Here is a 22,368-nt window from a genome sequence, read left to right as displayed (position 1 = left end):
GATAAGAACACTTCTTAAAATATGGCAAAGGTGGTGGGGATGGGGAGAGAGAAAATCAGGGCAATTTAAAGAAAACTTGAGTTCAAGAATCTTTATTCTAGAAAGGTCAGAGTGTTACTTTTGAGTTATAATTCCAGCCAAGTATTCCCCACTCATCCAGGCTGGTCCTGGCTTGTGTTAGTGAGTCGACTGAGCCCAGGTATAAAGAACAGTATCATTTGCACACGAACAATGAATGCAATGAAATATTTAGAGCTCTGTCTTTTCTTTTCTTTTTTTTTTTTTTTGTCTTTTTGCTATTTCTTGGGCCGCTCCCGGGACATATGGAGGTTCCCAGGCTAGGGGTCGAAATGGAGCTGTAGCCACCGGCCTACGCCAGAGCCACAGCAACTTGGGATCCGAGCTGCCTCTGCTGACCCACACCACAGCTCACAGCAATGCCTGGATCGTTAACCTACTGAGCAAGGGCAGGGATGGAACCCGCAACCTCATGGTTCCTAGTCGGATTCGTTAACCACTGCGCCACGACTGGGAACGCCTGTCTTTTCTTAAGTAACATTAGTGCATATCTCTCACCCCCATAAATCTTAGTGTGTCTTCATTATCAGGGCAAATGTTCCTAAAACTCAGTTCAGAAGATCGCAAATTCTAAATCATTAGAAGGTAAATTACAACAGATTTATAGTGAGAAACTTTGAGTATTCATTATCTCTGTGTTAGATCGACTTTAGAGCAGTGATTCTCAACCTTTAATGCACATAAGAATCACATAGAGGGATTGCTAAAACTCAGATTCCTGTGTCCTTCTTCAGGACCCTGATTCCATGGAGGTGGAGTGAGCATTGGCAGTGCTTTTTGGTTGTTGTTGTTTGTTTGTTTGTTTTGCTTTTTAGGGCTGCACCTGCAGCATATGGAAGTTCCTAGGCTAGAAGTCGAATTGGAACAAGAGCTGCCCCCCTATGCCACAGCCACAGCAATGCCAGATCCTCAACCTACTGAGTGAGGCCAGGGATTGAACCCACATCCTCATGGTTACTAGTTGAGTTTGTTACCGCTGAGCCACAGTAGGAACTCAAGATTTTGTGTTTCTAACACCAGCTCTTAGGTGATGCTTATGCTGCTGGTTCATGGCCAGTCCTTTGCCTACTGCCTGGATTCCTAGGAAGATTTGCATACCTTCAGTGACTGGGCCCTCACCGCCTCCATGGGAAGCTCATTCAGTCTTTAGAGAGCTCTATTCACGAGAAAGATCTTCCTTTCAGGGAGCCACAATCTTCCTCATTGTGATTATCAGCCATTGGTTTGAATTTGACACCCTCGAACCCCACACACTCTGATCCTTATCCATAGAAACACAATGTGGATGAGAAGCTACATTTGAGGTGCTAGAAAAAAGTAGCCTACCTTGGGGACTGGGGACACACATGCTAAAACAATGGGCTGCTCATTGCTCTTTTCATTTGATGCTCAAAGATGGACGAAGTCTGGTTTCTCATGGCCAGGGATGCACTGCAAGTTGAAATTTTGATGGCAGAGAAGCCTGGGGAAGAGCTGACAGAGCCCAAGTGTTCCTTCTCTGTGCCCTGTGTGGACACTGGGCCCACGTTAGCCTAAGCCAGCTGTTGGCCAAGGACCCAGGAGCCTCCCTTTTTACGCAAGACTTTAGGCAGCTGAGTTCATTTCTGCCATCAGTTCTGAGAAACTTCGATGAGACTCAGATGCTGCAGGTTTGAACACATGTGCATGGACAAAACAAGCTCCCCTTTCTTGATGCTTGACTGTAGGTCAAGGCCAGCTCAGTCATGCCCTAATGTGTTCCTTGGGGAAATAGAATTCATGTTGGAGCCCCAGACTCAGCTAATGAAGGCTGCCTGCAGATTCCTTGGTGTCAGACCTGAAGATACTGTTTGTGACAGGTGGAGTGTGGTTGCATCTGTTGACATGTGTTGTAGGGCAACACAGCAGTCAGGACCCAACTCAGGGCTATGTGAGAGCTCCCCTTGTGCCTGTCACAAAGGAGTTAGATCTGTTTGTCACAATTTAGGAGAATAAGGTCAGGATTATGAGGCCACCCAGATACAATGGCTTCACTTTCTAAGGCATGTTTTCTTCCTTATTTGTTTTTGACAATTTGTCTTCCTTGTTCCTGTGCCCCTGAAAGAAAACAGAAGCCTAGAGCCTATATCCACAGAGGCTCCCCATAGTACAGGGGACAATGTAAAAAATAAGAGCCTGATTCATCTTCTGACTCCTTCAGAAGACATGATCAACTATGAATGCATTTAATTACTCCTGGACTCATTTGCTCATTCATTCACTTGCTCATTCTTTCATTCATTCTTTGACTTAGAGAATCCACAAACCCTCTGATTTATCACTCATCCATCTATCCGTCCATCCACTCAACCAACCATCCATGTATCCATCTAACCATCTACCCAACTATACATCCAACCACCCAGTCGTTGGATCCTTCTATCCATCCATCCATCCACTCATCCAATCATTCATCTATGCAACTGTCCCATCATTCATCCAGCCAGCCAACAAAAATATTTTAAGCCCCCGTGTGTGCCATGTACTTGGGATGTAAGTTTGAAAAGTATGGGGATTTTTCTTCTAAAGAGCTCCTGGTCTAGTGACAAAGAGGATAAGCCACAGTTCTTCAGTGTGGGTATGGAAAACATGACTTTATTTTGTACATGGCAATATTTGTGTTGAACCTATGTCTTTCTCGACTACCAAAGTCCTGTTTTGGGGCTTCCATCTTCTCCTTAGGGATGTGGAAATGTTCTAGGGGCTACACAGTGCCAGGGTTTTGGGAGGAGGGATCCTCTAGTCTTTGTCATGTGTCCTCTTGTGTCTCAGCTGAATCCTGCTTGGGTCTGGCTACCCTGGCCCTGAGCTGATTTTTTTTTTTTTTTTTTGCTGGGAGCACAGTCTTCTTTCTACAAGGCTGCCCCTGGCTGCATCTGCCTAGAGCATTTTTTTTTCTTTTTTTTTGTCTTTTTAGGGCCACACCTGTGGCATATGGATGTTTCCTGGCTAGGGGTCAAATTGGAGCTACAACTACCAGTCTATGCCACAGCCACAGCAACACCAGATCCAAGACACTTCTGCAATCTACACCACAGCCACAGCAATGCTGGATCCTTAACCCACTGAGTGAGGCCAGGGATCGAACCCGCATCCTCATGGATACTAGTTGGGTTTTTCCGCTGAACCATGACGGGAACTCCATAGAGCAGTGATTGTTAACCTGACTGCACATTTATAGCACCTGGGGAGCTTTTAAAACATGGCGTGCAGGCCCCACCCCCAGATCAATTAAATTAGAAACTCCAAGAATGGGATCTGAACTTTGCCATTTTTATCTGTAACTTCCTCCAGAGTATTCTCCTGTGTAGTCTGGGGTAAGAAGGAACAGCAAGAAAGCCCCCACTTCCTTCCCCTCCCCCCTCTTCTTCTCTGTTTCTTCATTTTGGGCAAAGTGGCCTGGTGTTTCTTTTCAGTCTGGGGACAGTATCTTCCCTTCTGGGCTTCTGGACAAGGCAGTATAGTCTTTGTCCTAAATTTATCCCCAAATAAAGAGCGGCCAGAGGCTCTGCTTTCTGTTCACCCTCCTTGGGCCGTGAGCTTAGGAGGACATGCTTGAATGGAGGGAAAGAGGGGAGCATAAAGATGGGTGTGCTTAGGAGTTCCTGCTGTGGCACAATGGGATTGGCAGCATCTCTGGTGCGCTGGGACGCAGCTTCTATCCTGACTGAGCACAGTGGGGATCTGGCATTGCCGAACCTGTGGCGTAGATCACAACTGTGGCTTGGATCTGATTCTGGATCTGATCCCTATGCCATGCGGTGGTCAAAAAAGAGAAAAAAAGATGCGGTGCTTAGTTCTACTTGGGGTGCAAGAGGGGATCAGTACAGGAAGTTTGGGGGTGGGTGGGATTGGGCCCTGTGAGAACATAGCCTTCATCCTGGCTGCCTTTGGCTTCCATGGCAGCGGCGCCCGCATTGTGCTGACTTTCTCCCCGGGTGCAGCCTTTGCCCATTCACCCTGTCCTGGGGCGCCCCAGGCCTGGGCTAGAGGTGGGGCTTCTAGCATGTGTGCTGTGTGAAGGAAGGTGTGGGGAGGGTGTGTCTGGCTCCCCCAACCCCCAGACCCCACCCTGTGGGCAGCAGAGCCAGGCTCTCACGGTGAGCTCATCCCCTGCCAGGTGGTGTGGATCACAGCCACGCTGCCTTACCTCGTGCTGTTCGTGCTCCTGGTCCATGGCATCACGCTGCCCGGCGCCTCCAACGGCATCAACGCCTACCTGCACATCGACTTCTACCGCCTCAAAGAGACCACGGTCAGTGCCCAGTGAACACACCTCTGGGCTAGGGTTCGGGAGGGTTCTCGGGGCAGGTGGTGATAGAAAATCTGGTCCCAGGTCCATGTATCCTTCCCTCTCTGGGTTACACTGTCTCCATCTGACCAATAACGACTTGATTTGCACTTGACAGTCTCCGTGAGCCTGTCCAGCTCTGATGGTCTGGGATCTGTGGTTCCACTGAGTGGCCTTTGCAGACCCTTCTTTTCAAGGAGAGCAACACCCTGTCCTAGGTTCTTACCCCTGCCCTGTGCCACGACTCCCTAACCCACTCCCAGCCTTATTTCCATTCTGGTCACCGACCCTGGCCTCTGCTGCCATCTTTGATGTTGGCATAAGTGACAGCGTTAGCCACAGGGAGAACCAGACCCTACTGACTCCCCCCAACTTCCACCCCCCACCCCAGCTCCTCCAGCCCACTGTCCCGCCCAGAGACACCGGACAGCAATGAAGGGGGGTGAATCTGGAGTGGAGTCAGAGCAGTGCGGGGAGGCTGGGCGCAGGGACCTTGGAGGTTCCCACTGCCTTGAGCATCTTCAAATCACAGCCGAGATTATTTCCAGCCTCCTCCCTCGTGTCCACCTCAGTGACCACACCTCCACATTTCCCCTCACAATCCCTAAAGGCTTCCTCACACTCTCTCTGAATCTACAATAATCCCGGCAGGCAGGGTCAATACAGGATTGAGGTGGGGCACCTCCCAGGATGCCCTTGCCTTTGTCCCAACACACCACAGTGTCATAGCCCAATAACCAAGAGAAAAGCCTACCCTTCTAGTAACTCTCAGAAAGATAACAGAGCCAAAGACACAATTCAGCCTTGTAAACTGTGAAACGACTCAGAGTTCTCATCTGTTACGCACCGTCTCAATATCGTGAGTCTTTCTGGACAGTAGAAACTGAGCCTCAGTCAGTCTCAAGTTGCTGATCAGTCTTTCTCCACCAGATTGCTTCTCTCGTGACGTCCTCTGCTTACACAGTCAGGCGGTCTAGAATAACATGAGTGGGGAGATGATACATCTCGCCAATCTGAATTGTAGCTAAGTCCAGGTGAGCTAGGTGAAATTCTTCCCACTGTGCACATGAGGAAACTGAGAGATGGTGAAATTGACCAGGGAGGGACTGTGAAGCTGAGAGGCTGGGGAGGATCTCAGACCTCCGAGCTTCCAGCCATGCAATTTCATCATCGAGAAGATGAAATAACTAAATTCCACTGGCCACCAAGGAGCCACCACTGTCTATGGGTTGGTAGAAGCTACTAGGAATCATTACCCTTTTCTGAAAATGTTGTCTCCATAACCCCTGAGATAGTCAGAACCCTTTGTCCTTGATTCATTCACATATTAGCCTAGAACATTTAGCTTATTAACATTCTTTGAAAATTAGGACATCAAGGGAGTTCCTGTGGTGGCTCAGTAGTAATAAACCTGACTGGTATCCATGAGGACACAAGTTTGATCCCTGCCCTCGCTCAGTGGGTTAAGGATCCAGTGTTGCTGTGAGCTGTGGGGTAGGTCGGCAGCTGTAGCTCCAATTCAACCCCCAGTCTTGGAACTTCCATATGAACTTTTGGGTGAGGCCCAAAAAGACAAAAAGAAAAAAAAGAAAAGGAGAGAAAATTAGAGCATCAAATTGAGGCAGTGAGTTCCTCGAGGAGAGCTCAGTCATGAGCCCCCAAGGCTGGGAGATGCTGGAGGGACCCCAGCCTTTCTCCATGGTGATTTTGTGCAGGCTGCTGGGGAGCAGGAGTTGCATGGCTGCCCATCTCTGGTTCAGACCTCATGTCCTCAGAGCGTCCCTAGGGCTTCCCCACCCTTCTGGAGCAGTGAGGTTGTCCAGTTCTGTGGAAGCAGAGGGTGACAGCCTTTGTCTGTTCATTTCAGGTATGGATTGATGCTGCAACTCAGATATTTTTTTCCTTGGGGGCTGGATTTGGAGTCTTGATTGCATTCGCTAGTTATAACAAATTTGACAACAACTGCTACAGGTGAGAGCCTTCCTGGGGCCCGGGAAAGCTCTAAATCCTGGGGATCAACCAGGATTGGTTGGGAAAAGAGGGCTCTGGTCTGGGACAAGTCTAATTTTCTTCTGGGGTTTCTTCCCCTGTGAAATGAGGCAGTGTGGACCATCTTGGATGTTCTTTGAACTCTGACATGGCCTCTGGGGGTCCTAATGAATGTAGTTCAGGGCACCTCTTAAACAGGTGCAAGGTGAGGAGCTGGGAAAGTTGAGGCCACTAACACTGGGAAATCATGGGGATGGGGAATTGGGGCAGAGGGGCACTGGGTGGCTTTCAGAGCCAAAAGCATTGCCTGTGTGTCCTTCTGATGTCTGTGCAGACAAGGGTGGAATACCCAGGCTGGTTGCATGAGGGGTGAGGGCCTGGAAGGATCAGAGCTTAAGACCACAGGGCAGAATGAGAAGTTGGCTCAAGGCAGTAGAGTCAAAGGACCATGCTCTAAATCAGTTGGTTCTAGAAGCACTGAATGCTGTCTCCTGAAGGCCCAGCACTGCGAGGGCTGCAGATATGGGCATAGCTTGGGTTTGCTTTATTCACTGTGTATCAAAGCCTTCAGACAGAGTCATGACCTCCCTGGTACAAGACAGAGGAGGCTGAATGCACACCAATGGGACAGGCTGTAGGAAGGTTAAGGAAGTGGGGTGATCAGCTCTCTGATAGGGGATCAGCAAGAGCATGGGGGGTGCATTTGAGCTGTGCCTTGGAGGATATTTAGGGTTGGGATAGGCAGACATCAAGTAAATGGACCAATAGCTTGAGTGAAGCCAGGGCAGGTGGTACATTTGTGAACCAGCAAGTTGATTGGTTTGTTCAGAGAGTGCATGTTGGGAAGTCATGGGAAATAAGCCTGGAAAGAAGGTTGGGTCATTTTAGCAAAGCTTTTGAGTGCTCTTGAGCTCTTGAAGCACTGGGGAAGCCATGGAAAGCTGGTGGAAGATGGAGGCTGGTAACTTGATTTTCCAATAAGAGTTTGATACCAAACTCTGTTATCCGAGTGTCCCATCCAGAAGCTGTTGACTATTTCCTGCGCCGACAGGTTCTGACCCAGTGACAATGCCCACTGCGGGTCCCTGTGGCAGCAGAGAAACAGAAGCGAGTGGGGGCGGGGGGCGGGTGGCATTTGAGGCTGTGGATTCCATGATGGTCCCGCAGTCAATGAGCAGCCTTGAGGAGAGTCAGGCAACTTGAACTGACAGTGCTTCTCTTCCCCAGGGACGCCCTGCTCACCAGCACCATCAACTGTGTTACCAGCTTCATCTCTGGGTTCGCCATCTTCTCCATCCTTGGTTACATGGCCCATGAACACAAGGTCAACATTGAGGATGTTGCCACTGAAGGTGGGTGGGCAGACCCGCACAGTGAGTAGGAGGGGGCTGGGGAACCAGCTCCTTCTTGGCTGTGCGGTTCTTCTGTGACTGTGGGACTGAGAAGACTTGACATAGAGCTTCCAAACTGCCCATCTGATGGACTTTCTTTGAAGCCGTCAGTAGGAATTCTGGGCAGAACCTTCTTCTGAGTCAGGCCAGACCAGGCAGATTTTGGAGTGCCTACTCTGTACTGTTACGGGAAAGATGTTACTGGAATCCAGGTTCTTGTTCATGGAGATGAAAAATGAGCTTCGAAAACACACAGGCATCGAGCAAGCAAAAGTCTTCATTACAGGAAAGCAAATAGCTCCCAGCACAGACACTGGGAGGGAGAGGAAGAGCCCCCCCTCTGTTGCTCTATTGAAGTTTTTATCTCTGTACCAACATGGGGTCCAGATATCCATTCTTTTTCCCATTGGCCTTGCCCTGTTTGCCTGTATTGGGCCTTGTCCAATAGAGTTTAGAGTTAGGGATGCTCCATATGGTCCTTTTATGGTCCTTTTATTCTCCTTTCCCTCAGACTCGGAGACACCACTCTTTACATTCTTTTGCAATGGTCAAATGTATTGGTCAGGGGTTAATGTCCACCTTGACATAAAACAAATGTACTTTCAATAGTTAATCTTCCAACAAGCAAGGCCTATTTGTCTTGATTAGTTTTTACAAATCTTAAACCACGGACATTAATCAGGGAACGTATGGAAGCCCATGTTCCTGCACTAACTACCTGAGTTACTTACTGTTCTGCCTCAGTACCAGCCTCTGTGCTGAGCCCTTGACGTACCTTCCATTTAGTTCTTGCAGTGCCACTAGGCCAGCGTTAGCAAACCCCCTTTAAAGATGAGAAAGCTGATGGAGTGCCTGTCGTGGCTCAGTGGTTAACGAATCCGACTAGGAACCATGAGGTTGCGGGTTCAATCCCTGGCCTCGCTCAGTGGGTGAAGGATCCAGCATTGCTGTGAGCTGTGGTGCAGGTTGCAGTTATGGCTCGGATCCTGCATTGCTGTGGCTCTGGCATAGGCCAGCGGCTACTGCTCCGATTGGACCCCTAGCCTGGGAATCTCCATATGCCGCGGGAGTGGCCCAAGAAATGGCAAAAAGACAAATAAATGAATAAATAAAATAAAATGAAAAAAAAGAAAAAAAAAAGATGAGAAAGCTGAGACTCAGATGACAGATTCAAGGTCACCCAGCTAATGAGCAATGGTGCCAGCATTCAAGCCCTGACCAGTCTGACTCTAGAGCCTGTGTCCTTGCCCACTGCTTCTCATATTCTTAGGGCCACAAAGAGGCTGAGACTTGGGGGAGAGACTGCCTGTAATGAACTTTGAAGATCATGAACTTTTGAGAGTAAGAGGACCCTCATGGTGCGCAGGAGATGGGGTTTGGGGCCCGCTGCCTGTAGCCGTCCAGGGGAGGCATGGCTTTCTGGCTTGGCTGTTTGAGGTCAGCCTCCTTGGCGCAAAGGTGAGCTTGAGCTGGAGCTGACTTCTTTGGTCATCTTTAGACCTTGGTTTGCTCCTCCACACACGACTGGCCAAATTTCATAGGGCTGGGCTGGGGCTTATTGGGCCTCAAAATGCTCCCGTTACCTGCAGCTCAGATCAACAGTTCCAGCCATTGATGAGGTCCTTGATGTTTCTTCCAGGAGCTGGCCTAATCTTCATCCTGTACCCGGAAGCCATTTCCACCCTGTCAGGATCCACGTTCTGGGCTGTTGTGTTCTTCATCATGCTCCTGGCTCTGGGAATTGACAGCTCAGTGAGTGACCTTGCTCGGGGAGCCACCCCGCCCCAGACACCACTGGACCTGACTCTCCCTCCCCCCCCCCCCCCACTCACTAGCTGTATACAGAGTCCGAAGTTTTCCCTACTGAAACCCCCAATTAGTAGTTCTTTCTCAAAGGCCCTATTTAAATGCAAACAAGGAAATCAGTGCTCATTTAGAAAGGCAAGATTTAGGCAAAGCCAAGAACCAAGAGAAACTCCCTTGGGGAATTCTCATTGTGGCTCAGCGGGTTAAGAACCTGACATAATGTCCATGAAGATGTGGGTTCGATCCCTGGCCTTGCTCAGTAGGGTAAGGATATGGTGTTGCCCCAAGCTGCAGCATAGGTCACAGATGTGGCTTGGATCTGGTGTTGCCATGGCTGTGGCATAGGCCTAAAGCAGCAGCTCTGATTCCACCCCTAGCCTAGGAACTTCCATATGCCTCAGGCGTGGCCGTAAATAGAAAGAAAAATAGAAAGAAACACCCTTGGTGTCATGGAATCTGACCTCAGATAAGCCAGCCTGGTATTCTCTTGCAGATGGGAAACTGAATTCAGAGGGGGCACGGAGAGAACACTTGTTCTCTAAGCAGCCACCCTTCCCATGATATTTCATCAACAACAACCAACAAAAACACTTTGAGCCTCATAGTTTTTGAAGTTCTTTATTTTACCCAGTGTAAGATTAGGTTTACTAGCATCTTTTTATATCCAGATGTCTACCTTTAGGACATGACATCTGTAAGTTTGCAAGAAGTCTTAGGGTAGGGATGGCAAATAGGTTTCCTCTTATAGGCTTTTCCTAGCAGTTAGTGGAGATGCTAGGAGCAATGTGTTAAGAAGGATTCTGAGGCTGTTTCCAGGCTTCTTGGAGGAAATACTGATTTTGATGAACAATTTCCACCAAGCTTCAAAGAGACAGGTGTGAGGTAGAGAGTGATGGCGTGTGTGCTTCCTGTCATCCAGGCTTGGGGTCTCCCTTAAGTAAGCTCATGATTATAGCTCATATGGGGCTGTAGTAATGACCTTGTAGAGAATAAATTTGCCCATAGCTGTGGGATGTGAGACCTTTCAGACTCAGAGTCTGGAGTTTGAGGTGACCACTTTGCTGGATAATCAGAAAGGCAGCCGAACAAAAAAACCATTAGAAATTGCCACCTGGGAGTTCCTGCTATGGTGCAATGGGATTGGTGGCATCTCTGCAGCACCAGGGTGCAGGATCTATCCCCAGCCCTGCACAGTGGCTTAAAGGATCTGAAATTGCCACGGCTGCATAGATCGAAGCTGTGGCTCAGATCTGATCCCTGGTCTGGGAACTCTATGTGCAGGGCGGCCAAAAAAGAAAAACAAAAAAAAGAAAGAAAAGAAAAAGAAATTGTTGCCTGAAGTTCCTCCCACTAGAAGCTCTTTTGGTAGTTGTTTGGAAAAGGCCATTATCTGCATGCAAATATATGACAGCATGTTTTGGCATTTTACCCCTTTCACCCTCCTGTCTGCTCCTCAGCATCCACTCAGGCCGAGTAAGCGGACAGGAGTCAGGGACCTGTTGATTAGGGGGCGTTGACTGACACCGACATCGTAGGCAACATCTCTCCTTCACCGGGAGACAGGAGTTCACTCTTCACCTGCTCCCACATGCTTTCTGAGTTCTGAGCTTGGTTGAGAATAGGGCAGAAGTGGGGTGAGAGGATGGAGAGGAGGCAGGACCTGCTGATTTCTCTAGAGAACAAAGCAGCCACCAGGGTGTGGGATGTCGCGGGGAGCCCTGAGGCCTGAGACTGGGGTGCCTGGAGTCCCTTACTCCTGTATAGAATGAAAAAGAATGCACGACCTAGACGTTTTATCCGATGGACTTTCCAAGGAGGTCAAGCCCTGGGAGGCAGCCTCTCAGATGCCTCTAAGGGACCACTTCCAAGAGGTGAGGGAAGAGCCAGGATATATGGGAGTTTTGCAACAAAAACCAAGTAGTCAGAACATCAAAAGATTGCTGTGGCTTAAAGAAAACCAGACATCTCAGGTTAATGAATTTAGCGCTGTTCTTTGTATGGAAAGACATGAGAGTCAGGCCTCATTGAAATCATTCCTTTGCTATGCACCTCAGCTCTCTAGGGCCTAGTATCCTTTTCTTTCCAGTCCCAAGTCCCCTCAGGTGCACCTTCTGGGTGGCCGTGTAGCTGATGGCTTGAGGCCGCAGTGTCCTTTGTTTGCTGCTATGGCAGGAACATTTCTCATTCACACCTGCATCCCACCTGCCTGGTTCCCTCCAGATGGGAGGCATGGAGGCCGTCATCACGGGCCTGGCCGATGACTTCCCGGTCCTGAAGCGACACCGGAAACTCTTCACCTTTGGAGTCTCCTTTGGAACCTTCCTTCTGGCGCTGTTTTGCATAACCAAGGTGAGAAGGGCCTGGGCTCAGTGTCCCCTGGGCTGGTGGGGCTGCATTTCAATCCAGCCAGATATCCCCAGACCTGAAGGTGGGGTGTAGGGCCAGGGCGAGCTCAGGGGAACCATGGTGGCACCTGTGTGGCCTGGTCCCCTAGGGTTTCACCCCATTGTCATCTCTCCCTTCCGAGCCTGAGGCTATCTGGGCAAACCGTTTTTGTTTTGCCTTGTTTTTTCTTTTTTTCTTTTTCTTTTTTTTTTTTAAGGGCTGCACCCGTGGCATATGGAGGTTCCGAGGCCAGGGGTCTAATCGGAGCTGTAGCTCCTGTCCTACGCCACAGCAACGCAGGATCCGAGCCGCATCTGCGATCTGCATCACAGCTCATGGCAACACTGGCTCCTTAACCCTAAGCAAGGCCATGAATCGAACCTGCGTCCCCATAGATGCTAGTCAGGTTCATTAACTGCTGAGCCACTATGGGAATTCCCAGGCAAACCTTTCAATTGCTTCTTGGTTGTGGGGGCAGCACAAGTCCATTTGAAACCGTCGACTGGAAGTTCCTGTTGTGGCTCAGCAGGTTATGAACCCAACTAGTATCCATGAGGATGCGGGCTTGATCCCTGGCCTCACTTGGTGGGTTAAGGATCTGGTGTTGCTATGGCTGGGCTGTAGGCTGGTAGCTGTAGCCTGGAAACTTCCATATGTTGCAGATGTGGCAAAAAAAAAAAAAGAAAGAAACTGTCAACTGTAAAGAATGCACAACCTACACGTTGAGAATTATGTTTTGTTCGGCAGACAAAACTGAGGACTTAAGCCCAGACACAGTAGCCCAGATGGCTCTGAGGGGCTACTCCAAAGAAGTGAGAGACGAGCCAGCATACATGGGAGTTTTTGCAACAAAGACCGGGTAGTCGGAACATCAAAGGATTACTGTTAAAGAGAACCAGATATCTTAAGTAAAGGAATTTAGTGCTTTTCTATGTACGAGAAGATGAAAAGTCAGGCTCACCGAAATCACTCCTGTGAAATGTACCTTTGTTCTCTGGACCAGTAGCCAGTGCTTCCCTGTCCTGAGTCTCCTCCCGTCTGGGTGCCCCTGCAGCAGCTGAGCACTAGATGGCTGGTATCCTGTTTCTATACTGAGTTCCCTCAGGGCTCACCGTCACCATCCAGCGACTGTCATGTTATGGCCTGTTGGCCGCAAGATCCTTTATTTACAGATAGGGCCAGCAACATTTTTTTTCCCATTGATAACAACATCTTGCTATTTACTGGCTGCACTACGCACCCTGGGACCCAGGGACCCCAGAAGGCCTTTGTTAAAATACGTAGCGTCATAACCCCATCACCTGAGTTCTCGAACGGAGTTCTGGGTGAGTAGGACAGGGGAGAGCTAAATTTTGATGGATGTAACAGCTGATAGCCATTTCTAGCCATGATGGCTTCAGGCTCTCTGTCCATGCCCCAGGGTGGAATATACGTGCTGACCCTGCTGGACACGTTTGCGGCGGGGACGTCCATCCTATTTGCTGTGCTCATGGAAGCCATCGGAGTCTCCTGGTTTTATGGTACGTGCTGGGCCCTGAGTGTTGAGTGGAAAAGCCTCAGCTCCTCTTGGTTCTTCCGGAACCTTTTCCTCCGGAGATGCAAAGGGGCTTCCCATTTCCAGGGCCAGCCTCTGGCTGATCCCAGAGTGGAGCTAGTGGCTTCTCAGACACAGCTCTTCCACCCTGGCTCATCTTTGCGTGAGCTCCCTTCAACAGGAGGCTGCAAAGGCCCCAGAGGCATCAGTGTCAGCCTTAGAGAGGAACTCAGAGGAAACTGCTGCTCCCAAAGCCAGATTTAGCAAACAGGGTACAAGACTCCAGTTAAACTTGAATTTCAGATAAACGATGAACTTCAGAAAATGATGACCATCTAAGTCAGTCCCACATATTGCATGGAAGTTACTGAAGCTAAACTTTCTTTAATTATCAATCTGAAATTTGAATGTAGTGTCCTGTATTTTCTCTCCACCCTTATTCTGGAGCTGAATGAGAAAATGACAAAAAGTGAAATGTGCTTTAATTGTTCCTTTTGTCTCCCACTGTCAAGTTAAAGTGCTAGTCCTGTTCTCTCTGTTTTCTACTCGCCAGAAAGAGTCTGGTCTTTTCTGCCAGCTTAAAGTAGGGGAAGCTCCGTATGCATAGCCGTCACTGATTTATAAGAGAAGGAGAAGAGGAAAGAGCTGGGCTTTAGAGTCAGTCACCCTGGTTGTGTAACTTGGGCCAAGTCCCCTCCCCTCCCCCAGCCCTGGTTTTTCCTCTGAAAGATGAACTGAGGTAGCACATGAAAATGAAAAGGCGGGCGTTCTCATTGTGGCTCAGTGGAAACGAACCCAGCTAGTATCCATGAGGATGCGGATTCGATCCCTGGCCTCCGTCAGCAGGTTAAGGATGCTGTGACCTGTGGTGCAGGTCACAGAGGCAGCTCAGATCCTGCATTGCTGTGGCTGTGGTGTAGGCTGACAGCTGCAGCTCCAATTTGACCCCTAGCCTGGGAACCTCCATATGCCACAGGTGTGGGCCTAAAAAGCAAAAAAGAAAAGAAGAGAAAAGGGGATGTTACCCCTGATTGAGTCCTCCCCACTGTTCTGAACCAGGTGCCTGTCCCCAGGTATCCTAAGTGCCAGAGCGTCCCTGCCTTTCCCCACTGCCCTGCTCTCCCCCAGGGACAGACCCTTGTGGGAAGGCAGCAGGGGTGGCCTGGGCTCCCCGGGGGACCCACCGTGACGGGCCACCCTGTGCGTGTGTAGGTGTGGACAGGTTCAGCAACGACATCCAGCAGATGATGGGGTTCAAGCCGGGCCTGTACTGGAGACTCTGCTGGAAGTTTGTCAGCCCTGCCTTCCTCCTGGTGTGTAGTGTGTGGCCGGGGCGTCCTCGGGTGAGGGGGGAGGCGTCTGGGGTGGGGTGGAGAGTATTTGGTTCTAAGGGGAGGAGTTGGGATGCAGGCCCTGGTCTAGCAGACAGGCACTAGGGATGCTCTGCCTTCTGGATTCCAAGGAGGCTGCCACGTGATCGGGGTCCCCAGCCTGTGGCAGGGTCCCCGCGGCTGTGTGGGCCACCTCTCGGCCCGACCCCAAGGTCACCTTGCCATTCTTCTCCCCTTTTTATTGCTCCTGTTTCTTTATCTCCCATTCGTTATCCCTCCTTTCTTGAATTCTTCCTCCTTGTTCTCGCCGTCTCTCCTTCCTTGTCTTTTCCGCCGCCTGCATCCATCTCACGCACGCGCTGGTCCTCCCTTCCCCGGTCCCTCTCTGCTTGTCTCTCTCCCTCCTCTTTCCCTCTCCTCTCCTCGGTCCCTCCCCCAGTTTGTGGTGGTCGTGAGCATCATCAACTTCAAGCCGCTCACCTACGACGACTACATCTTCCCGCTCTGGGCCAACTGGGTCGGGTGGGGCATCGCGGGCTCGTCCATGGTCCTGGTTCCCTCCTACGTCGTCTACAAGTTCCTCAGCACGCGGGGCTCCCTTCGCGAGGTGAGCTCTGGGCAGGCCTGGGGGCGGGTGGGGGACAGCACGGGAGGGGACATCCGGAGTCATTCCTGCTGGGGTGACAGGGGGAGACGGAAGGACACAGGCTTTAGGGTCCGACGGACCCAGCACGCTGGCCACGTTATGACCCCCAGCCTCAGCTTCCGCGTTGGTAACCTGGGACTAACCATGCACACCTTGAAAGGCAGACGAGTGCTCAGCATGGGGCCTGGCCCATGAGTGATTGATCTTCACACAGGGCATCTGCTGCTCTGTGTGTCCTGAGCAGCACGTGCACTGTCTCTAGTCCTGCTGCTGTTTATGGGAGGAGTTCGGTTCTCCATCCTCTAGGGGTGACTGTGCCCACTCCTGTGTCCCATCTCCTAAGGTCTGTCATGTCCTCAGATGTTCCCACTCTCCCCATCCAAACTCACCACGACCTTGTATCTTGGCTTTCACCTGTCTCTTTCTACTGGAAGAGCGTGAACCAGAGATTTCCAAAATGCATGTTCCCCTTTTGTGCTTGCAGCTCCATATATGCAGGATGAGGATTTGGGAAACGGGGCCTTTTAACTGAAAGTATGTCTTTCCTATTCTTTGGTCGATCAGTGCCCTTTCTTTTTATGCATAACCGTGATGGTCTTTTCCTCATGTCCTTACTCTGAAATCTAAAGATTTTATTCCTTCATTCCTTTCTCCACTTATTGCCAAAACTCAGCCTCTGTCCACAGGTGCCGAATAGAAATGCTCAGAGACAGAGTTTTGGGTGAAGGAGAAAAAAATAGCTTTATAGCTTTGCCAGGCAAAGGAGGCCACAGCAGGCTAATGCCCTAAAGACTGCTCTTCTTTGGGAGAGAATAGGAAGTGGTTTTATAGTTCGGGAAGTGGAAAACAGGGCCACAGATAAGGATCAGGGAAGATACAAGCTTTCATTCTTCAAAGCTGGTGTTTAGTGGCCCTGGTTCTGGTGGTGGTCCTCCTATTTTCTGGAATGAAGAATACTTCATCAAAGTAAACATCTTCCCTTATGGGGGGGGGGGTGAGTTCTGCAGAAGAGCTGAAAGATAGTATGTGTATCGTTGAGAAGAAACCAGGACCCTGCCCCCAGGCTGCAAATTGTGCCTTGACAGTTCCTCCCTGGTCTCTGCATCTCCCTCCCCCTTCCCTGATGAGCAACTCTTTGAACCTGCCCTTTGGAACTTTGGTCATGGAGGCTGAAGCTTATTCCCTAAAAACAAAGAAACGGGGTGGGGGGAGTTCTCGTCATGGCGCAGAGCAAACAAATCCGACTAGGAACCATGAGGCTGAGGGTTTGATTTCTGGCCTCTCTCAGTGGGTTAAGGATCCAGCATTGCTGTGAGCTGTAGTGTAGGTCACAGATGCGGCTTGGATCCAATGGTGCTGTGGCTCTGGCGTAGGCTGGCAGCTGTAGCTCTGATTCAGCCCCTAGCCTGGGAACTTCCATATGCCACGAGTGCAGCCTTAAAAAGACAAAAAAAAAAAAAAAAGTGGGACATAGAGGGGCTTGTGCCCTGGAGCCCCACAGGGCCCTGCTTGGTTTTGCACTCACTTCACAGATATTTACCAAGAATTTGTACGGGGCAGGCAGTATTCTCAGCACCAGACAACCCCTACCTTCCCAGAGCTCACATTCTCATGAGGGGACAGATGGACACCAGAGGATGTAAAGGAGTGAGCCACACAGGAACTCAGGGCACAGGGTCCCAGGCAAGGCTGTGTCTGTCCCCTCCCATGGGTCCTGGTCGTTTCCTGTCCATGAAACCCCAAAGCCCGGGAGCCTCTGGGCCACTGGGAGATGAGCATTCTGTGAGCTCATCCCAGACATGGAACCAGGACCTGCTTTGAGCGTTTGATTCTTCACACTTTGGGTTCATCCTTCCAGGGATCAGGAGTTGATTCCAGACGCAATCCCTGGGTCCACCCTGTGTGGCTGCCCCTGTCCCCAGGCAGGGCCAGCCCATCATTGTGTCCTGAGCTTGTGCCCCAGCTGCACTGACTCTAGTTGTGATTGTCAAGTTACCTGTGTGTGTGTCTGTTCAGTGCCAGCCCCATCCGTGAGCTGAAAGCTCCCCCAAAGCAGAGTGCCCTTCAGCTCTGGACCCCCAGGGTCTAGGTCGCTGTGTGACTGCAGGGTCTGGCTCAGTAAACCCTCCCTGGGTGAATGTTTCAAAGGGAACCGACCAGCTCCACAAACCCAGGGGGCGAGTGTCTTGAACAGACCTCTCCTGCTGTCCATGTGGGACTTTAGGGACAAAGAATAGGTGGCCCTGATGAAGGGGTATCCTCTGGGCTCCTGGGAGGGTGTCCCTGAGCCATGCTGAGGCCGCCTCCCCCTCTCCATCCTCTCACAGAGACTGGCCTATGGCATCACCCCGGAGAACGAGCATCACCTGGTGGCCCAGAGGGACGTCAGGCAGTTCCAAGTAGGTGCAGCCTGGACCATTCCGGTGGGGGTTGGGGGGTGGGGAGCGGGGGCTGGGGTACACCAGCTGTAGCGCTTGCGGTGTGATGTTGGGAACAGAGGGGGCGGGGCCTGTTCTCGCCTTCTACCAGCTTCAGCTGCCCCCTGCTCCTTGGTCTTGGGACCTCCCTAAACCTTGTTCTTCCTCCTTGAGTTGTGACCATGGAGCATCCCCAAGTTAGGCTGCCTGTTCTTTTCTGGAAGGAAGCACTGTACATCAGTAGTAACATGTTGAACTGAGTCCTACCCCTTAGAAATGTGGGGGCGGGAGGGAGATTGGGGAGCGTCCCGGGAAGCACACCCACCCATCTCCCACTTCAGACCTTCTTTGTGGCTTTGGGAAGCCTCCTTTGCTTTGCGGGTCCCAGTGACAATTCAGGAACCGGCCTGCACGTTCTTCGGGTCTTTGAAGGAAGCAGCTGTGTTCTGCCCCCTCTGTGTATCTTCCTGCCTTTCTCAGCTGGCCCTTGTCCCTTGGTCCCTGGTCCCTGCCTGCCCTGAACCTGGCTTAAGGGCCTTGCCGTCTTTCTCTGCAGTTGCAGCACTGGTTGGCCATCTGAACCTGGCCCCGAGGAGGAGCCCTGCTGCGCCGACGTTCAGGTCAAAGGCTTCCTACCACCCAGCCGCTGTCTTGGGTTTCCTCTCCCATTCCCCTTGTCCTCTTTTCCAAGTTACACCTGATTTAGTGACCTGGTTTGCATTCACCTTCTGTTCACCTGGCCTGAGGGCTGTGAGCTTGGATGGGTAAGCCTTGTGGGAGGAGAGGAGGGGACAGGAAAAAGGACTTCTGTTGAACCTCTTTAGTTGTGAGGACTCCCCTCCAGTGGGGGAGCCGGCCCGAGCTGAGGTCCACGGCCCTGGGCAGAGCGTCCCACCATGTTTGCTGGCACTTTGGTCCACAGAAGAAATCCTTAGTCCCCCAAAGCAGACAGAGGATGTTGCTTTTTGTCAGACACCAGAAAACCAAAACACAGTATGAAAAGCCTGGCTGAATTTGGGGGGTATGTAGATCTTGCCTCTCTCGAGGTCCTGGGGTATATTTGTCACTATTGTGAAGTCCTTGGGAGAGAAGCTTTGGGGGATCATGAATAGAAACCTCTGTAGTTTTCACTCTGGTTGAGCTGGGTTTGATTTGTGTATGTTCTGGAATATTCTTCTGGCTTCTGGTGATCCAAGGGTCCAGAGCTTTGGGTGGCACAAGGAAGAACATAGGTGAGCCACATTAGCCACTTCTGCAGAAGAACCAGACAAGCCTCTAGAGACCACATCTCAGCCTCACTCTGTCAGGTACCTGGAGCCCAGAAGCCTGTCTGTGGCTCCTGAGACCTTCCGGGGTCTGGGGCCTTCACTGTGGGATTCTCTGCTGTCCTCGTGAGGCCAGGTGGGTGTCCAAGGGCAGCGCCATAGGCTGTCTGTTTATGTATTGTTCACTGACACCTGCAAAGCCTGTCCCTGGGAATCCCACCTGCACAGATCGGGGGTCTGGAGTGATGGGGCATGGACCCCTTTGTCTCTCTTCGTGGACCAGACTTTGCACCATGGAGGGCAGTGTGGAACCAAGTGCATAGCACTCAGGTTGAGGGGCGAGTATTCTGAGTTGATGGAGCAGGTTGGCGGTTGGAGAGCATTTCTAGACTGACTTCTGATGGAAACTCATGAGTGGCACCCTCTGGTGGTGATGCTGGTTAGCTTCAGCTCATGGAGAGAAATGATCTGTAGTTTGGTAAGTCAGTCAGTGGCATCCATTTGGATTTTCTATTTATGGTTTGAGTTTCTTGCACCCTCACTGGAAATCTAAACTTGTGGGTACTTTTTCTTACTGTGGGAGCTTCTGTTGCAGAATCTTGGGCAAAAAAAGAGAGGGAGACACAGATCCAAAAGGTGCTTTGGGGAAAGTGGGGTGTCACTGAGCCCCAGCAGTTGATCATGCCACATCTGTGACAGGTGGTTATGTGTGGGCTAGCTGGGGGCAGGGAGATGGTTTTTTCCCCAGAGTTAGAGTTCTGCTGCATTGGGGTTTTTATGTCGTTCTTTAAAGAAAAGTGGGAAAATCAGGAGATGTTGGATTTTTCCATGCAAAAAGTCCAGTTCAAAATCTGAGACAGGCTTCGTGGCAGATGTCTTGGACCCTGAAAAAGGTGAGGCCTCAGAGCATCTACCAGAGTGGAAAAATCGGGGGGGGGGGCCTGGGAATGAGAGCAGGGTAACCAGTCTCTCAAGGAATCTAGCCCCAGAAGTGACTTTGAATCCTCCTGTGAAAGGTAATTCCTCCCTAGGTGTGACTACTTTTTTTTTTTTTTTTTTAAACAAAGCACTTTCATCCACATTGACTCCCATCTGCCCAGCAAGTACTGCAGGGCTGGCTTCTGTGTCCCCATTTCCCAGGTGAGAAAACCGAGGTCCAGCATTTCAGTCACTCTTACTCAAGCTACTAAGGTAAGGGCTCTGATTGGACCTTAGGTCAGAACATCCGACTCTCAACTGAGAGCACTTTGAAATCCCCAGCACTACACCAGGTAGTTCACCCCACCCGGGGTTGTCATTAAACATAAACAAAATTCCTTATGGTCAAGTGGCCGGGGAGTATTGATTAGAAAAAAGCCACAATGTGTCGGAAGAAGGGACCAGGCAGGGAGTGCTGTGTCGTCTCTTGTAGCCGGTGGCCAGAGAGGATGTGATTGAGCTGCTTTCCTCTGATGAAAATCATCACTCTAGGGAAGAGGGGGAGGTGAAAAGCTGAGGCTGCTTGGCAGACAGGAGAGCAGAGAGTGGGCAAAGCCTGTGTCTTGAGGGCACATTTCAGAGAGCGCCCGCCATGGCCTGCAGCCTTTCTGCCCCAGGCGAATCGGAGATGCGGTGCTATCCCAGCTGACACCAGCCACCCCACTGGTGCTGCCTTGCAGGGGGAGCTGGCTGCTGAGTGGGGGTTGGCCCTGGGAGTGGAGGGTGACCCTGCACACCCGTGGATATTCTCGAGGAGGTGCTGGCAGAGCTTCTGGGTTCACCTTCCACCCACGCTTAAGGGAGAGGGAGCATGTGCTTTTTCCTAAGTGATGCTTGACTTCTTATGTGCGTAGCAGAGGTTCTCTGGGACCAGGGTGCTCCTGTGTCCTGTGTAGGACATGTTTGATATTTTACCAGGTTTTTAAAGCATTATTGTTTTCCATGAAGTGAAAAACTATCTAAGACCATCATGTTAACATCGACTCAATGTGTCACTAATGATTTAGCGTCCACCTATGAGTTGGTCTTCATTCCAGATGTGAATGAGACAGAGGGGAAGGGGACCTGCCAACTCGTGCCAATATCCTGCTGAACAAAGGTCCCCCAAGCTGCCTTAAATCTCAGAGGGGTTCCAGCCCAGGGGTAGGGGGGTGGGGAGCCAGACTCTTGCTGAACAATCCGTTTTGCAGCCCTGGTAATGTGAGACCGAACATTCTCACCAAAGATGCCATTTCTTAGTAAGAAGCCCACTGAGTTCATTTTGTTCATTTCCTTTGAAATCCATGGAAGGGAGAAGAACAGAGGGGGATTTTGGTGTAGAGGAAACAGCACAGCATTTAGAGTTGCCCAGACCTGTCTTGCTGGGTGGCCTGGGGAAAGGGGCGCCACCTCTCTGGGCTTCGGAGCGCTCTGTAAAAGCAAGGATTGCCTCAGAGAATCAAAGGTCTCATCCAGTAAAACCAATTTCCGGTCTCCATAACGGCGTTGTTGTGATCCAAATTTACAACGAAGGAAGCACATCATCGTTTACTGTAGGACTTTCTAGAATGATCTTGTGGCCAAAAACCTACCGTTGAACAGAGACATGTCGGAACTATGATTTTTTTCCTGGACATTCAGTAGTTCCTCTTTCTCCAGTATTTCTTCAGCTGATGCCAGAAACACTGAGTATTGAAAAAAAAAAATAAGTTCAACCCTTCGGTTTTGAGGAATTTGAGGGTTAACAGGCTGCCATGCCTTTGTGCATCCCAGAACCCACAGCTCTGCAGATGTGCAGCATGACTATGGCTGCGGTTGTACAGGTCACCCAAATCCTGGTGAATGGGAAGTCGCTTTGGGGGTGCCCACCCTCATCCCTCTCTCTCTCCACTTCTGTGTAAATAAGGACTCGTTCAATGGTGCCCTGTGTCATGGACTGTTCCAAAGTCATGCAGATTTCTATATCTGGTGTGCATTTATTTTAAAAGCTGTTCTCTCCATGGAAAATTAAGTGTACAGAATAATAAAGGATCTTTCCTGTGCCATGTATCTGGTAGTGGAATTCTTTCTGCCATGAAAGTAAAATGCAAAAATTAAATAAGTCCCATGAGTCTTCTGTGATCAGCCTCTAGCTAGTAAAGAAGAGCTTCTAGTCATAGTGGTCCACGGTTCACCCAAAGGACTCTTTTTATAACCTATGGACCAGAAGACTGGGGGGCGTTAACTCCGAAATCTTAGCTCTGAGATTGAGATTTTTATT

At 50.4% G+C, this 22,368-nt stretch overlaps 1 protein-coding gene across 5 annotated transcripts in view; it reads left to right on the top strand.

Annotated features, from left to right (window-relative positions):
- SLC6A2 (solute carrier family 6 member 2) overlaps nucleotides 1-22,157 on the top strand; it is a 64,410-nt gene extending 42,253 nt beyond the window's left edge. For 3 of the 5 annotated variants that reach the window (XM_047792209.1, XM_047792208.1, XM_047792206.1), the window contains 10 exons: nucleotides 4,217-4,351; nucleotides 6,255-6,358; nucleotides 7,604-7,728; nucleotides 9,407-9,519; nucleotides 11,746-11,922; nucleotides 13,379-13,478; nucleotides 14,705-14,805; nucleotides 15,263-15,430; nucleotides 17,797-17,868; nucleotides 18,443-22,157. In XM_047792209.1, the coding sequence (XP_047648165.1) occupies nucleotides 4,217-4,351; nucleotides 6,255-6,358; nucleotides 7,604-7,728; nucleotides 9,407-9,519; nucleotides 11,746-11,922; nucleotides 13,379-13,478; nucleotides 14,705-14,805; nucleotides 15,263-15,430; nucleotides 17,797-17,868; nucleotides 18,443-18,466 (1,119 nt within the window). In that variant the 3' untranslated portion in view covers nucleotides 18,467-22,157. The remainder of the gene's footprint in view (nucleotides 1-4,216; nucleotides 4,352-6,254; nucleotides 6,359-7,603; nucleotides 7,729-9,406; nucleotides 9,520-11,745; nucleotides 11,923-13,378; nucleotides 13,479-14,704; nucleotides 14,806-15,262; nucleotides 15,431-17,796; nucleotides 17,869-18,442) is intronic. The other 2 variants (XM_047792207.1, XM_047792210.1) reach the window with 1 other exon arrangement.
- Nucleotides 22,158-22,368: the final 211 nt, after the last annotated feature.

The sequence above is a fragment of the Phacochoerus africanus genome, chromosome 8 (assembly GCF_016906955.1).
Source record: "Phacochoerus africanus isolate WHEZ1 chromosome 8, ROS_Pafr_v1, whole genome shotgun sequence".
Taxonomy (NCBI): Eukaryota; Metazoa; Chordata; class Mammalia; order Artiodactyla; family Suidae; genus Phacochoerus; species Phacochoerus africanus.
The sequence above is the reverse complement of the archived record's forward strand: the minus strand, read 5'-3'. Positions and strand labels throughout refer to the sequence as shown.